Raw genomic sequence first — 18,551 nt, 5'->3', positions numbered from 1 at the left:
ACAGAGTAGAGAGAAGAACCAATACTTATCATGGCCTAATTTTTCTTATGTGTCAAACTGTTGAAGTGAAATAGAAACACTATGTCACCAGCGTTAATCCCCTCCCTATAACAGGCAAAAAGTGGTAGAGGTTGTTGACAACCACGGTACCAAATTAAATGATCTATTTCCCCAAAGACAAGTTATTGTGAATCCTACCTGTATACGTGGTCCTCTTCACCAGTGGGTTGGGTTGGACTGCTGCTATCTCTAGACCAGGGACTTCTCTGAGCTGGGCTGAAGGACTGAGCAGAGTATGCAGAGGACCATTCACAAAGGGATCACCTAATTTACACGAACCTTTATTTATGAGTAAATTATGAGAGGAACGTCAGGGAGAGAGAGATGGGTCTGACATGCAGCAAAGGGCCGAGCCAGACTTGAACCCATGGCCGCTGCTGTTAGGACCAAGCCTATGTGGTACACTGTCTACCAGGTGAGCCCCCCCCCCCAAAAAAACCCTCTATTTAAGTCATTCACATCATGCCCAAGACATATACACTATATGTACAGTGCACATTTACCTTTGTTTCATCTAGTCCGTTCAGGGTTTGCTCAGTGGGAGCAGGTGGAGAGCAGATGTCTTGCTGGGTCTGATCCCCAACAGGGAAGGAGTAGGCGGTCTCGTCAGACAGGAAGAGCGGGCGCTTGGAAATGTGGGATGTTGTGGACTCAAGGTCCGCCAACAAAGCATCTACGGAAATACAAGATTTATCATTACTGGTGTGAAGATTATTACACTCAGAGACAAGGGAAGGACAATATGATGGCATATATACTATAAAATGAACAGAAAAACTGTTAAGATTTATACATATATATATATATACACATACAGTATATTTTAACATCTCTAGTTGCATTAGGTCATTGTGATAAAAGTTGCAGATTAATGAGCAGAGTGCACATGGTACTATTAGATTTCACAGGATTTTTTGCATTAATATGACTTGTTTTTACGTATTTCATTCACCGAATTAGCTTTAAACAGACATTTCCATCTGGTTAGTTGATATGATTTCAGAAAATATACAGTGTCACAATGATAAAAAATAAAATTTCAACATCAAATCATGTATAATGTGACAGATTTCAACCATATTTGCCCACCCCTACTCAAAAGTTAAGATTTATTATTGTACATCTAGTATGTAGCACTGCAAAACTTCTAGCAACCGATCGCCAGTTCAGTTTGCATACACACAGACCGAATAATTACAGTGTCTTTTGCAATCGGTCAAAACCCCATGTGCACTGACATCAGCAGTGGTGGAGTTGTAAAAGGTGAGTCATGCAGACTGTCATAGCCACTCCTTTGGTTACTCATTGACCCTCATCTGTCTGCAGTCTTTACATGTCTTAAATCCAAGAGTCGCTGTCAAGTCTGCAACCTGACAGCTGCCATCTCTGCAGGAAGGGGTTATTTGCTATTTTGAGAACAACACAGTCCAAGAAAACAACTACTAATTTCGCAGTCAGAACCAGTAGGTAGAGCGACACCTAACAGTATAGGGGATTTAATGAAGAGCACAGGATGTATTACTGAATACGTGGGCTTATTTTAGCGCGCTCACTCACCACAGCAGGGTTTAGTTTCTCTTGCAGAATTCCACAGTCCAAATAAATAAAACCCTAAATTTAATAACAAACATGATCCAGCAAGAAATGTCTTGTGTGAATAAAGGATTTGTGCCGAATTACTATTTAGACATTTATATTACACATTTACCACAATACCAAGATATTTTAGGCTGCCAGAGACACTGGGAAACTTCAAGTCCAAGTCAACTAAACCATAGTTAGATACAGCAAATGTATCAGTGCTTCTATCATCAAGTATTATTCCTTACTGCTGCTACTCCGATACTTCAACTGCACTTGACTGTAACAATCTATAAGCAATTCTGATAATACTGTAATATTGCCAAAATTGTTAAGGTGTGTTCAACATTTACTACTGCACTCAACCTCCATCCTAAAATAAACCGCTGGGTCAATAAAGACAAAACCATAGCTAAAGTAACATGGAGAGAGGCCTACCTTTGAAAAAGACAAGCAGTTGCACCCAAGGAAATGAAGTGGAGATAACATACAGCAAAAAGAAGAAGTAGTGGAGAAGGAAGACGACAACCTAAACAGACTGTCTGCCAGGCAGGAACTGCCTTTCTTAACTCTACCATCAGCATAAAGAGCAAAAGACGAGGAGGACAAGGAGGAGGGGGAAGAGTGGGGTGCTACTGAGCGCATAGGGTAAAGAAGGGATGGAGGGGTTAAAATTAATGGCAGGGGTTTAAGTTCACCCGGCTCAAACTGCCCCACTGCTATGCCAGGTTCAACCTAGCTGTCTGCCGTCTGAAAGCTCAAGTTAAGAGTTACTACTCACGCAAATGACGACCCTCTGAAAACAGTCTCTGAGGACGGAGATGTCCAACTTTGGCAGGCAGAGCACGGTACAGCAGAGGAAGCAGTACTAACGGATGAGGAAAGTTGAGAGCAAGCAAGAGATCTTATCAACAGGGGCATGCCCAACTAAGGGAGTGGTATCACAAAGGTATATAAAAGTGTAATCAGCCCCTCCTTCACACTGTCAGCGCAAACTCTGCTCAGGTTAACTCATGACACACTCGTTTTTTAAAACATCTTAATGTTACATGTTACGTCAATCTTAGTCTTACAGCACAACAAGGATCAGATTAAAGATTAAAATATGATCATCACTTCAACATGAACATGACTGCGGGGTACACCACAGTATCATCAGTGCAGCGGTGACTTGGACTGCCGTGTTTCCCAGACAGAGAGGAGACACGGCAGAAGCGGAGCCAGATCAATCCCAGATCCACTCGGACCAACCTAGCATTCGCATGGTGAGCATGATTATCATGGCTAACATACCAGTTGACTGGGTTCCACAGCAGAGACTCCTCGCTGGACACAGAAGCCTGGACACATTCCACAGAGTTTCATTATGGATACAGCACAGCCCAGTGTTTACACTACTGCAGGCAGATGTCTGTCTGTCTGTCTGTCTGTCTGTCTCCTCATCTCTCACTTGGTGGTAGCAAAAAAACGTACCCATAGATATAAAAACAGAAACAACACAACTGTCAATCTGTATTGCTCATAACAAGTGTGGTGTGTGATAAAAACTTACCATTCAAAAACATTTCAAACCAACAGCTGAGCTATCATACAGACAGGTGCACCTAATGAGACAGTGTCTGAGCTCTACTTCTGTGTCCAGAAGAAGAGGAAGTGAATGTATGATCTTATTTTAAGAAATTTTTCTCTGTTTAAAACTTAGAGGTTAAGACTTCTACTTCTTGAAGATATTTCCCACAATGCAGTTTATTTTTATTATCACAGACACAGAGGTAGAGGGTTATATGGATGTACTTTTTTTTAACGTAACAGTCTACACAGTCCTCCCAGTTCCTTGTATTTGACCTAATCGCCATGAAGTTTTACACATTTACAGTACAAACTAAAAACAAAACGAGATCAGACTAGATCAGAGCAAGTCCACACATTCATTTAGCATTCTGCAATACGATGAGAACTGGCCAAACGCACTTTAGATTGTATCAGAAACTCCACTGAAATGCTGCATAAATACATGGTAAGTATATCTGGAGGACTCAGTACATATCTGTTGCTGATGTCAGAATAAAGTTTTACTGCAGCTGGTGGGGACCACAGTCTACAGACATTGGTCCAGATGGTTTACACAAGAGATGTTAATCAACTTAGCTCTGGAGCTGAACTGGCCTTAACCCTGGTTATGAAGAATCTGCTGCTCCAAAATAGAGTTACTGCTCAAAAACACGAGCCTCCAGGCTATATGAAACAAATATTCTGTTTGGTATTGGCTTGTACGAGATCCGCGCACCAACTTTAATATCTAAGAGGTCTTGCTTCATAATGAATTAATTGAAACCGACAGCTGATTTCCCTCCACAAAGTGGCTGGAGCACAGTCCAATAATTTAGAGGATATAGGCTAAACATAAAATATAGAAACTAGCAGCTTCAGAGTTGACTGTGTTTCCTGAACACTGCATACTAGGCATGCTCTGACCCATCCACAAACACACAGAGGTGTGTCAGCCTCCTCTGCCAAGGGAACATACCATGACACACACTCTAGTGCAAAGCACAGACTCGTTCCCCAGTGACCAAAAATGGAACTACAGTAAAATGAGGAACTCATAAGACATCCGAGTGCACAGTCCTAAAAATGAGCCTCTCGAATCATTCTTATCCTTTGTAAGGAGAGGCAACTTAGAGAGATAACTTTAGAGCTATTTTGTTATTATGAGTATGTTTTAGTGTATATTTTTGGAAAGAGTATGTCAGAAGGAACTTGCTTGAAGTTCTTTCATATGGGATTAAACTTCTGTTTGATGGTTTATAACAACAAAGCTGTGTAAAACCCTGACAGACCAAAGTTCCTGTAAAGCAGGCGGTTGTAGGAGGGTGACAGATCTACTCCTGCCTACCTAAAATAGTCCACCCCTAGATCTGGCAAACTGCCTTCATCAATTAAACACAATCCACCCTCTTCATTTGAAACTAATGAAGACAGAAAAAACACCATCATCCTGTTTGCCTCCATGTCCACAACACTAAATGTGACATGGCGGGGCACAGCTGGGCTCAAACAACGAGGAATGGCGATGAGAATGGCAAGAGGAGATAGTGAGTGAAACTGGGAAGTGTGTGTGCGTGGTGTGCAGCAGGCAAATCCTCAGAGGCTAAAATGTGGGTTGACGCAGATTAAGGAGACTCCCTTCCTCCCAGATGAATGGTGTGCATTTTAATTACACCAACACTGCTCCACATGGGGCTCATTACAGGATAAGACAGGGAGGAAGAGAGAGAGAGAGAACAAAAGGGGGACTGGGAAGACTGGGATGGCAGAGGAAGGGATGAAAAGAACAGGAAAATTAGGAATGAAGGGCGGCGGATGCAGGAAAATGAGGGTATGGAAAGGAAACCATTTGAAGAGTCAAGTATGTTGAGAGCAAAGGCACAAACAGATGTTGGATCAGCACTTAAATTACAATCATTGCCAGTCAAAAGCAACATAAAATATGAATGGGATCTAATTACACGAAGCAATCCTAGAACACTGCTTTTACTCTGTGGAGGTTTTATCAACATAAGTTCTCCACGTCAAGAGAGGCAAGCCTCCATTATCCCTGACAGGACATCCTGTCTGCTTCACACTGCACACACTGCTTGAGCCCCTATCAGTGCTGACCACTGCATGGATTGAATCAGTGCCGTCTTCTACTCAACACATCTCTTGTTTATTGAGCCCTGCTCGTAGCAGTTCGTTTCAGGGAATAGGTCCTATGAAATGTAAAGTAACGAAATACAGCCTTTAACAACCTGCAGGGGGTGATGTGGAGTTGTGTAAGAGAGCCTTGTAAGCTTCTGGCTTTTTTTTTTTTTTTTCTCTCTCCTCATGGCTGATACACAGAACAGGCTTTATCCGGGAGGTTCAGAAATGCAAAGGCATGAGCTGACACCACAGTGAAGCTAAGAGGATGAATATCAGCAATAAACCTGCAAGATTCTGTCTGTGCAGCAAGTTCACCTGTGTTCTCTGCCCCCCTTTCTACATCTACCCTTCCCTCATTTCTTCCCTCCATATCTGATGTGCTGCAAGGTGCAGGGTGGCTGAATGAATTCCTAACATGCCACAGCTCGTCCTCCAAATGTGAGAGAAAGCGGGAGGAACGCAGAACAAGACTGTGTGATAAGACAGCAAACTACAGGCAAGATAGGACAGATGAAAGAAAACAAAATGTCAGCTGTTAGACAAAAGACGTTTTGTATATAATCTGTGAAGTGTCTCAATGTAATGTTTAATAAAAATGTGAAAAAACATGGAGAACAGCCTCTATTGTAAGGAACAATTTATAGTTCTTTTGGTTGGAAATGTGGGTCTACATGGACGTAAACTGACAGGCTTTCATGTTCTGTAGTGAGAGAGATGGCCTTTCAGTGTGACACAAGCTGATAGGCCATCACAGAAATGATAAATCTGTCTCTCTTTGCTTCCACTAGAAGGGAAAAAGAAAAAAAAAAAGAAAAAAGAAAAATCAGGGCAAGATGAGCGCACATGCACTTATGCTTTACTCCCCTCTGGGTGTGTGTTAGACAGCAGAAGGCCGGTGCCTGTGTTCATTTGGAGCGGTTCAGCAGGCACACAAGCACAAAATTAAATCACAGCAGAAACACACACACACACACACACACACACACACACACACACACACACACAGGTACAACAGTAGAACAACAACACTGCATACAGGTGCCTCTCAGCCAGGCTGCCTACACATCCCAGAGACAGACTGAGGCATCTGGGACCACTATAAATACCTCCCCGCCTGACCCTGACCTGTGGCAGTACATGTACAGTAGTTGATGGATGGTCATGACGGTCAAAGCAACAGCAGGACAGTACAGACCACCCAACCAGCCTGTGCTATGAATTACATTACTTTTGCTGTACTCCCTTACACGTCTACACTGCGTAAAGAAGAGTCTGCTTGAAGTTTCCTTAAGATCAATGAAGTGCTGCTACAGATGCTGTTAAATGGAAATGGCACCACAGCCCACACTTGCAATTAAATCATAGAATACGCCTGCTTACGCAGCAGCGACTGAACTATTCAGTGCAATTACGGTACGTCTGTTTAGACACTCAATTCAAAACTTAATACAGGACATTGAAAGTGTAACTGCATTTCACCTCTGCATGATCATTTTCAAATGTGTGAAAACGACACTCCTTTGTGTGTAGAGCAAGACATGCACAAAAAAAAATCCTGACACAAATTCCCTGCTTGTGTCAGATGCTGCAAAAAGCATCAGTGGTTAAGATGAATACAATCTAAGTGCAATGTCCCCAGTTCAATTCTGGCAGAGGACCTTTGTTGCACATCGTATCCCTCTGTCACTCCAAACCCAAACCTTTCCTGTCCATATCTACACAGACAAGGCTCTGGAAAAGCTAAATGTCAGCAGGCAGCTGTTTTGAGCAAAAAAAGCTATGATAAATCAACTTACTAGCACAGCACCAAACACCAAACAGACACAGTGACTAGCTGAAGCATTCAGTAGCTAAAGAACCAAACGTATTCCTCAGGAGTTAGTGGAGACCAAAAATAAAAGCTAAGAGCAGAGTGAATACTGGACTTACATTTGCCTGGTGGCCGTACATACAACTCCAAATGAATGCTAACTAATGCTAACCAATGAACATATATCTGCTGGATGTGTAAATGAGCAAGTTCGCCATATCAAATTTAAAGGTGATATTATTTCACTGTTGTGTTTACAGTCCGTTTCCTGCTGCCCAGGAAGGAAACAAAAATGTTTGTGAAAATGTTTATTTGTTTTCTTGAGTTAGACCGACACCACTCTCATGTCTGTGTGTTCAGTTCAGTGCTAGAGTCTTGTTTAGCATACAAACTAGTTGACAGGGGAAACAGCTAGCTGTCCAAAGTTAAAAAATAGGCCTACCGGCACCTCTTATCCATTTCTTGCCAAGAAAGTGAAAAAATACATTTCCCAAAGTGTACAACTTTTTCTTTCATTACAACGTAACATAACAGAATGCCCACTTTGGTATCCATGTGCTTTATTCATATAAATTTCTCTTCCATTCCCCCATACTTTTCAAATAACCTTTGTACCAAATTGATGATATAGTATTTGAAGTTAAGCCTTCTGACAAGGGTGCAGCCAGCTCACCACACAAGTCACAGCTGACTGCAGAAACAGTCATGTCACAAGTTTGACACCTCATCTCTGTGCATTTGTTCCCGGAAAGTAACACCCTTTTAGCCTGCAGCTCAGTCTGCTTTCATAGAATTTACAGTCTGTTTGACTCAACAAATATGTATTAAAAAAAAAAAGATGCAGTCTACAAGTTGTCAAAGTAAGGTTCTGATACCCACCTCTAATTTAGAAGGTCTAATCAAAAAATACCCAATAAGGGCCTTAAAACAAAGATTACCTTTTAAAGAACTATGATGGAGATTAAGAGTATGACAGCAAGTAAATGATCAAGTCTTCACAAATTCCTGTACTATATTATTCTGAGTAATTCTTACAGACACTTCCATCTATGTGGCTCATTATCTGTATCTCTCCTCAGTCCAGTTTCATCTTTTGAGTCCTTTTCATCTTGGACAGCCAATCCGATGATGGTTGGTTTTAAGCACATTTACCTCTCTCTGTACATTTCATTTCCCTTGAATTTTTCTGATGCTTAACCATTCCAGCATCCAACATCTCTAACTATTGCTTTTGAAGTCGTCCTGCCCCACAACGGAGATTTTGGATAATTTCTTCATTAATATTTTTATATCTTCCTTGCACCCTCCCATATGTACTATAAGAGAGAAAAGGAGATCCATTATGTGAGGCCTGCTTCTAAATTGTCAGAAGAAATACATACAATTCACAAATGATCGCTATGAGGGATATACCGTATTTTAATCACACCAAACCACATTATTATATATAATATATATATTATATACATGTGGTTAACATTTCCTCTTCTGTCTGTTTTTTGCTTCTTGGTGCTTTTTCTTCTATGTTTAATAAATATCTACTGACCAGAATCATTTCATTTATAAAAAAAAAAAAAAAAAAAAGAGTAAAATCATTGATTAACGGATATTTGAACATATGAATAATGTATCAACCTGAGAAGAACTGACAGAAATAAAAGGGAGAGAATTTGTTCTTGCTGGCTCTCCCCTGCCCCGCCCCTCTCTTATTCCAAGCAGTGAGAAGCATACAGAGAAAAACAGAGGTAGTTTGTGGGCGCAACAGCTTTCCTGTGGTTCATAAGTTGACCCCGTGGTTATTTTGGTATGCAACAGCAGAACACTTTTAAAAATGTTTCAGCAACACCTATGAGCAGTACTGATGGTGCAACATTTGTTAAAGATAGTATGAACATTGCTGTGGGGATGTTCTGCATTTTATCTTGTGCGCTTTTGACAGTAAATATCATATAAGGCATAACACACAAACTATAAACTGAACAAAAAGGAAAATACAGTCAAGTCATTCATCCAGGCTTTCCAATGGAATGTGGAAGTGAAACAATCGACTGGACTACTGTTGTGACTTCGATGACATTCATTCATTCATTCATTCATTCAGACACCTTTTCCTGCTCTACTGCCAGACAGGAAATCCGGAGCATTTGTCATGTGGCGATGTGACTATGCCTAGTGAATAACGCTGTAATTGAGGGCACAACAGAGGATAACATACCGTATACTCCTGAACTGAGGCCACTGGATTTTTCAAATATTACATAAGCTGCCATTTGTTGTTGTGATTTTTTCAAAGATTCAATTTTCCCTTTGATATAAAATGTTAAAACTGCAATTATCTAAAGAATTCATACAAGCAAATGTTTTTATTTTAAGACCAGTGTCTTGTACGGGTGATGCTTCACTTACTTTAAGTAATTCAGGAATACAATAAGCATCTAAAAAATGCCAAGGCATATTGTGTTTGTACTGCAAGGAAACTGATAGTATTTACTAGTTACTAGTCACAAAATCAAATGCATTTATCAAACACTTTACATCCTTTAGATAACAAACAATAATAAGAGTCTACGCAGCTCTGTGAGGCTGTACTTAGGAGCACAGGTGCTTTGACATAAATGCGAGCATCAGCATCCTCGCAGTGACAACATGCTGATATTATGCTGGTCAATATTACTAGGTTAGCCGTCTTAGTTAAGCTTTCAACTCCATCCTTTGATTAAGATTGCGAGATGTGGTTGAAAGATCTGGGGGGAAAAAAGCATTTAAGTTAGTTAGTTGAGTTAAGATATTTTTGTCAAACCACTATTTCCAAAGTCAAGAATGATGCTCGATTTTTGAGCTACTTTGCTTAGCTCACTACGATCATAACCCATACCCCAATTAGTGTCATAAAATAAATGGCTGGAGTGACAGATGGATAGAGGGATTGAAGGATATTTTCTCCGCTTTCCCTCCAGTTCTGTCTGGTTCTGTCTTTTCTGGGTTGAAGTAGGTCACAGCACCAGAAACAAGCTGCTCTTTGTCCCCCTCCGGCAGGACAAGGACAGAGGAAAGAGGATGGAAAGGAAGGGATAGTGAGGTCTGCATAGCAGGCCAAATAATTCCACTGGAAAACAATCAGCACTGTCCGGGTGCCAGAGCCTGCATATGTGTGTATGTGTGTAAATTCTTGTTAAGCCTACACCCTTATAAACCTGTGGGGTAGTAATCCTGACCCAGCATCACTGATGTTCTCATTAACCCGAGTGGGGTCTACATCAGACCTCCTGAATGATCCTCTTTAACAAGCCAGATGCTGATTGTAAATCCAGCCGAAGCATAAGCAATCTGAAACACACACACAAACACACACACATACATACACTCACTTGTTCTCCACCCCCCTAAACCTCCAAATACAGTCAGGCCTTCATAGTGATGTCTTTAAATCCCAAATAGGGCAGTAGCAGCAGTGTGTTGTGACTATTTAAACCTATGGCAAGGCCAGAGGAAAACTGCTGGGCACAAATCCATTTCCTGATAAAAGAGCGATGTGCTATCTGAGCCTGCAGCCACGCCAACCATACAACCTCTTCGAAAAATGACATTTAGAAGCCAATTAGAGGAAAGCCTGAAAAACCATGCAGGTGCATTTGAAAGGCTGTCTGACATTTCAAAAGCTTCATTTCAAATGACAGGTTTATTATTACACTGAAGGAAAGGACTGCTATTTTAACAGCAGTTTTCATTTGAAGCGCCCGGGTTGATTCCTGTTTGTGCTACCGATCTGGTTTTGCAGTTACTGAGGCATCTATTTCTTCTATGCAAAATTGTTATACCAGCTGTTGTCCCATTACAGCTCGCATCAGAGGATCAGCAGCATCACATCAACCGTGCTGTCAGTCACTGTCAGGCTGTGTGCAGGGATGAGAATCCCACAAAGTCAGAAGGGAGCCCAATTCATCAGAGCACAGCAGGATGGTGGAAGGCTTATTACAGCTTGAGACATATACGCATATAGTATAAATCCAATATATAATACAAAATGCCTTACAGGGGCACCTTACTTTCCCCTCCTTTTGCTTCATTTCTTCACTGACAACATGCTACATCAAGCTAATGAGCTGTTGTGGTTGCCTGGAAACAAGTAGAAAACAGCAAAAACAACTAGAAAGAAATTCAGAATTTAATAAGACCCAAAGCAAACCAGTTCCTTCTGCTCACATTAAGGAAATCGAACAAAAATAGTATAGGGTGAGGCATGTTGTGTATGACTAACATCATGTCCGGGACCTACAGCTGGCTATTTTGATGTTATCAGCAAAGAAACCTCCTGACTGCAACTACAACAGAAGGGTTGCTATGGGCAATTCCTGTCATCAAACGTGTGTCTAGCTGGATGATAGGCTCACCAAAAAAGGGCTCGAGCTCAGCTGACAAACAGCATGACAGAGTACATGAGTACATACAATAACTATACTGTATGACATGTTTGTCTATAGCTAAAACTACACAGAACCTCACCACGGCCAGATTTTGCTCCTGTCCCTGTGAGCCTAAGTGTGTTTTTCAGTTCGAGGGTCTATTTCCACTTAATTCCTGGTTCCAAAAAACCTACAGTAGCTGTTGGGATATCGACCCTGCAGGCTGTTGTTATGGTGCGCTGGGCCCATGAGAGATGACATGACGGTTGGCTGAGTGTAGAGCTGTTGCTGCTTAGTCAGCTTCCCCTTCAGAGCTGTCTGTCCACACCAGCAGTCTGTGATCAGGCGTGCTTTCAGGGTGTGTTTGTGTGTGTTTTTTTGTGTGTATGTGTGTTCTCACACCATATGTTTCAAAGCCCTGCAGCATTTTCATTTAAAGTTAAACAGATGGACTAGAGGAGATACAGGGGATTGTCTCAAGCCTTCAGATGCTACATTGATTCTGTGTGTGATTTATGTGCATGTGTCAGGCACAAGAGACTTATCATCCAGTGTAGGCAGCCCCCTTGTTGCATTTAGCTGAAGGGTCACTGGAGATGTAATTCGCAACAACAACTTGCCAGGGTTTTTTTTGTAGCTTTTGCAACAAGACAGTTAACTGGAGGGGATTTTTGATAATGAGAACTTTCAAGTTCAAACTTAAAAGTGTACTCCAGGGAATTACTATTGCATAAAAATGGGGAACTTGCAAGAGACAGATTCAAAAAAGGACGGTCGAATTTGAAGTGCAGTGGCAGAGATGCCTTGACTTTTGTCCCTCATTGTCCCTAATATATGTCAACCTCCTAACACACTGGAGCCTACACATCTTATAATGCAACTCAATAGCATCTTTTGGTAGAAGCCCCTGCCTGGTAAATATCCAGCTGTTTTAAAAATCCACGCCTTCAGTTTGTGACCCAGGCTTTCGGTTAAATACACAGATTTCAACTCCTTGCTGAGATACCTTTTAAAGGAATAGTTTGGCAATATTGGAAATAAGTTTATTCACATCCTTGGCAAGAGCTAGATGAGAAGATTAAAACCACTCTTACACCTTTTCAGTAAATATGTAGCGTCCAATGGCTGGTTACCACGTAATCCCAACATCCACCGTTTGAATCCAGGCAGGGGGACCTTTATTGCATGTTACATCCCTCTCTCTCTCTCTACACTGTCAACTCTCAAATGAAAGCAAAATGCAAAACAAAATGTTAAGCTAACTGACTGTGGGCTTCGGCTACATATTTAGTATTCAAACATGAGAGTGGTATCAATCAATATTTCCCAAAATATCAAACTATTCCTTTAAAGTCTCACTGTCTCTCTCTCTCTATGAAAGATCCCATGAAAAACAGCAATTGTTTATGTTCACATTAACAATACAGAAAGGTCAGATATGTAACTTTACCTGCTACTGATTTTCCCTAAAAATATGTTTGTGATTCGTAAAATTAAGCTTATGCATTTTGTAAATTCACTTCCACATAGAAACCTAAAGAAATCATCCTTCAAATCTCTAAATAATTCAATAGTTATTACACTGTAAGCACCGTTGAGTCACTGGTGTATCACTCGATTAGAATTGAAATGAATAAGAAGTTTGACTATTACTGAAAACAACAGTGTCTGAGAAGGTTTTGCTGCCAGTATAAAGAAGAAAAAAAACGAGGTTACTACACAAACTGTGTCCCTGATAAGATTGAAAAATTACCACTCAGGCGTAACTGACATCTGTGTCACAGTCTAACACAGAGCATGTAGGGGGAATGACAAATGTCCACATGTGAGTTGTCTGATGTTTCTTTTGCTGTATAAACAATGAACCAAACTAAATTTAGACATGGTTGTGTATCTAGGCTACATCAGATCTCACTTGGAGTAAAGCACTATATCGCCTACACCCACCCTGTGAGTGACATATCCAACGCTGCAGCTGCTGCGCTGATAGCGCTCAGGGGGAATCGCTTTACTTCAAATGACGCCACTGAAGTGACAGTGAAACAAATCGTTGAGAGAGAGAAACAGTGCAGTTACTGTATTTGCAGTCATAAAAGCGAAACAATGAAAGGTACTGCAGATGAAAGTCAGTAAAAGGAAGTTAACTTTGGAGGCTATTTGACATTCATGTCTTGTTAGTGCAGGCCCAGAGCAGTGAAACACGGAGCAACGCTTGGCAGCGCTGATAGCTGAGGAGAGGAGGTCAGTGAAAGTTTGGCTCAGAACATGCCACAGCATCTTAACTGCAAAGATCGCACAAATAAAAGGAGACACAAATGATACAAATCCATACCTAGCATAATAAAACAAAGACTTTTGTTTTAGAAATACTGTTACAGTTTCCAATACTGACTTCCATTACTGACTGGAGTTAAAAAACCTGATAACTGCAAGCGATCAAGCATTACAATCTGCCTTGATCCAAATCTTCCTAAAAGCTAATCTGCTCTCCTGCAAACTCAACCAGCTTTAAACTGTCAATAGATTGCAGCCTGCAGCTTCCTATGTGGTTCACCACAGGAATGGTGGGGAGTGGGAAGAGAGAGGGTGGGGCAGTGCAGTGTTTAAGGAGGATAAATTCTGGCTGAGACCCAATCCCTGCATGTGGGCCTGATCCACCCCGACACCCTGCCTGAGAGCAGTCTTAGTCTGCTCCCACAGCTGGAGCTGGAGGAAACATTAGGAAATAACAAACTGAGTGTGTGTGTACACATCACAGGGAAGATGGGGACAAGCACACCTGCCAGCCGGAGTTACTGCTTTCATATTAGGAGTGTTGGGACAATGTGGGAACAGAGAAAACTGCTAGGAATGAAAAATAAAAGTGTGGAGAAATGGGAAAGAGAGTTGGTGGAAGGTTACTATGTGCTGCTTGCTCAGCACTTGAGAAGAAGGACTCTCCTCTGCTAAAAATACATTTAGGTTTCGTTGTCCTCTCTGGCCTCTGAGGTGCATGGATCCTTGAACTGTCTCACTTCAAATCTTTGGGAGGTGCTTCTTGAGATCCTCAACTGCATTTAAAACATAGTATAATACCAACCCTCCTAATTTTCATTAACAAATCGAGGAAAAAAACTTGCTTTTGTGACTCCCATCCCAACACAATCCATAATGACAGAGCTCAAACATTCAACAGGGGAGTATCCGTGTCTTGTGTGCCAAATTTTTACAGGTCTCTGCTAAAACGATGACAGAATTTACAACCCTGTGACATGGTAATTACACTGGGTTGTGTAACACTCTTTTTTGAGCAGCTACTTTAAGGAAAGCCCTTCACTCACGTAAACTGAGAGGGTATCCATAAATATTGACTGGATATAGAGTGACCAATATCCTTGGTGCAGTCTCACTCCCACCACCAATATGTCAACCAGGGAACTGGGTTTTGACCCAAATTAGATACTGTTCTTGATGACGACGGTGAAAAACTTTGCCCTGCCTGGAATGGGGATTACCTGCAGTTGACAGAGGGTGGTAATACTTTTTGGATGGCTTGTGCAACACATTTATCATCTTTGACTTTACAAATGTATCCTGGTGTTTTTTTAGCATCCAATGAACCTGACTCCTTCAATGTTTTTTCGCGGAAGTCCTGCTAAACTTAACCTTACAGTTGCCAGGGTAAAACTCAAAGCCTTAACACAAACTGTACTGTCAATGTGCGTAAATTAATGATATAAACCTCTGGTCCTGATAGCACTGTGCCAGCTGCATTACTTCAACGGTTTCCTTCTGTTTCTAAATCACACCGCACACTTTTACATCACTGAACAGGGTCTGCATAGTTGCTTGTTTAAATTATTTTACATCATTGAAATAGACTTGTGAAAGATCCAGTCTCATCAAACACTACATGCAATGCTAAAATAAAGCAAGTAGAATGGTGTTTGGCACATACCAAGAGTGTCAAACTACTGATACAACAGCAAAAGACCTGTCACTGTTAGTGTATTGTGTGCATCCACAGCATTGTGCTGGCTGAGCTCTATACACCCTCCCTGTCACCACAACCTGCCCTCAAGCATTACATTTTCTGCTGTCACTAAGTGTGCCATATTTCACAGAGTTAACCTCATCCTCACAGGCAGGGGGACAGCACAGCTCTCCTGGATTCATCTGCCACAGTGTGTGTGAACAGCAGCAGTGTGATCGTCTGACTTCAAGCTGAAAATGAGTTGCTTTAAAACGAGTATGAATGTCCTGACCAAACTGAGCATCATTCAACCAATGGAGTCACACTCCACTATTTTCATCACAGGTTTCATTGAGAGGTTTCACTGTTACCATCACACCTGCAGAAACGGGCAGTTATGCAATTCTGACAATCACAAGGAGGGGCTCAATAGTTCAATGCCCCATCAAATGGCGAATGACCAGTTATCTAATTTATGTATTTCTGCTAGTTCTGATCATGAAAAAGTTAGAGGAGCCATTCATGCCTGGTTAAGTGATGTGGAGGAATTGTGAGAAGAAGAATTCGCCCAAAACCACCGTGAATGCACCGGCCAGAGCACTAAGTCCGCTCAAAACATGTCTTTACGTTACAAATACCAGCTAATAGACACGTTAATCAGGCTAATTATCGCAAAGAGCCTGGGGCCAGCTGTTTTTATGTCAGCACGCGGGGCCTTTCTGGGCACGTAACCTCGCGCTGAGCTCAGCTGAACCTGGATAACTTAACCCACCTGGACATTTATATGTACACTGCTGACCCAAACAGACAACGGTTACCGCTGCCCACCTCCCCAGAAACACACATTAATTCGGTTGGATAAATCTCTCGGGCGAGCATTGTGTGTTTGTGCTAACAGCCACACACTAACACACGAGCTGCTTTAATGTTGCGTTCACGGCAAGCGAACTTACCTAAATCATCCATGTTGTGCCGGAAATCGTTACCAATGCTGAGAACCGGACCGGTCCTCCTCTGTCGATCACAGCTGGACTGTGAGCAGCCTTTTCAGCTCCTAATCACCAAACCTCCGGTAGCAGATCTCCCCTCGCTGAACGCAGTGAAGTTTTCAAGTTCCCCCTGCTGCTCGACGAGCCTCAAACACACTCACAAACACACACACACATACACACATACACACACACACACACACACACACACAGACCCAGCTGCCCCCCCTGGAGTCTCCAACAGTCCACATCCAGCTACCCCCTTCCTCCGCCTGCCCACCGGCCCCACCACACAGGGACCAGCGACATCTAGCGAAGACTTGGAGAACTAACATCTACGGTATTTAATTTAATCGTATAGGCTAATTGACAGTATTGGAACCCACATCCTATCACAGCTCCATTACACATAAGTTGACGGAGATATGAACATCCCTCAGTTTTAATGCGCAAGGAAATGGCAAGATGTTTTCTTCCAATCAAAACAATCAAATTGTTTACTTCACAATACTGTTTTTCTTTTTTGAAGGTTGCATTACTGACTCGTTAGCTACTTCTACACATACAGTACATCTGCACTAATATTTCCACATTTCATTTTAATTTTACATCTAAGGTTACTGACATTTTTTCACATTTCATTCACATCATACAACAGTTAGTTCTCATCAAGTAATTTGATTGGACGTGAGGTATTCTATGGGTGCTGATATAGAGCATAATAGTACTGGGACTTTACTGCTGATATTCAGTACATCATCACTCCCTCTCGTGTGAAATTGCTTAATTAGATTCATTATACTGTAATTTTTTAACTTTGCCTTACTATTAACTTTATAGGGGGCAGTGCTGGCCAGACCTGGCCAAGACGACAGCCAGCACCCTCTGGCTCCACGCACACTGAGTATCAGCTTGAAGATGTTGTCTGTCAGGATGCAGCCGTGTGTGTTAACAGTTTTACCTATAGATCCTGGGCGAGACGGTGCTTATCGGTGAATTTAGAACTTTTTTTATTTTTTATTTTTTTTTACAGCATATAAAATAACAACATTAAAAAATGATCTTAATTCTACTTTTAAACAATCCTCTTATTTTTACATCTTTATTATAATAATTATTATAATATACTTTACATAGTCTCTTGAAGTTGGACAGTAAAATTTATAAAAAAGTCCTCCTAGACACAAGTCAGTGAATTAGAATGCTATAACTGTAATTTACTGATGGTTAATTAACTTTGCTCTTTGACTTAATACTGAGAAACCTGTAGCTGTAGTTGACCTACCTTGAATATTTGAGCCATTTTTGGATTCATAATTTCCAGTCTTTACTCCAGTTTCCTCACAGTTGTAGGTTATGTCTCCTTTGCTTTCCTCTGCTTCCCTCTGCCTCACAGCTTTTGTCCTCTTACTCTGTCTACTGAATGATAAATGAGGCAAAATGTGAATGAGAAAACAACTGTGACAGAAGGCAAACAAAAAAAACTGCAAGTGAAGAATAAATCTAATGGAGAAACAAGACAGTCGATATCAGTTGTCCTGTTTCGATTATGTAATATGATCAGGCTTTTTTCACTCCTTTGCTTTCATGGTTCAATTCTTTGATCCTCAGTTCAGTGTTCTTGTTCTTGGTTTACAGTTTCATTTTCTCATTTATTGGTTTTGATTTACATGCATTTTGTTCTTTTTTTGCTTTCAAACATTCTGGCCCTAAATTACCTGCACAAATAACCCTGTAGTTCAGTAGCTAACTATTTGATTTGGAGCTGAATTTTATGACAGCATTGCCTAATACTCTTAAACACAGGGGCATGACTGAAGTTACTGATGGCTAAATTGGTCTGGTGTTTTATCTACAGCCCCTCTAATTAGCACCAGGGATGTTCATGATATCCCGTGTAATCATGAATAGGAGCTTCCAAACAATGTCATGCATTTACTCAGCAGTATCCCCATAAGATCTGGTGTGTGCACAATAGCTGCCTACCCTTTAGTTAGATGGCATCCGTGTTCAGGGACCAGTCCAGTTTACTGTCCAGCTTCACATCTGGGTATTTATAAGTGTGCACCACC

The 18,551-nt window shown here is 41.3% G+C and overlaps 1 protein-coding gene across 1 annotated transcript in view; it reads right to left on the bottom strand.

Annotated features, from left to right (window-relative positions):
• The window catches only part of LOC111670942 (uncharacterized), a 28,277-nt gene extending 11,593 nt beyond the window's left edge, over positions 1-16,684 (bottom strand). Inside the window, exons 1-3 of the mRNA XM_023427923.2 lie at positions 16,444-16,684; positions 564-733; positions 199-284 (exon numbers count right to left, since the gene is read on the bottom strand). Coding sequence (XP_023283691.1) covers positions 199-284; positions 564-733; positions 16,444-16,456 — 269 coding nt within the window. The 5' untranslated portion in view covers positions 16,457-16,684. The remainder of the gene's footprint in view (positions 1-198; positions 285-563; positions 734-16,443) is intronic.
• Positions 16,685-18,551: the final 1,867 nt, after the last annotated feature.

The sequence above is a fragment of the Seriola lalandi genome, unplaced genomic scaffold (genome assembly GCF_002814215.2).
Source record: "Seriola lalandi dorsalis isolate HSWRI2012SDOR001 ecotype SW California unplaced genomic scaffold, Sedor1 jcf7180002054864, whole genome shotgun sequence".
NCBI lineage: Eukaryota > Metazoa > Chordata > Actinopteri > Carangiformes > Carangidae > Seriola > Seriola lalandi.
Note: the sequence above shows the minus strand (reverse complement) of the source record. Positions and strands in the feature narration are given on the sequence as shown.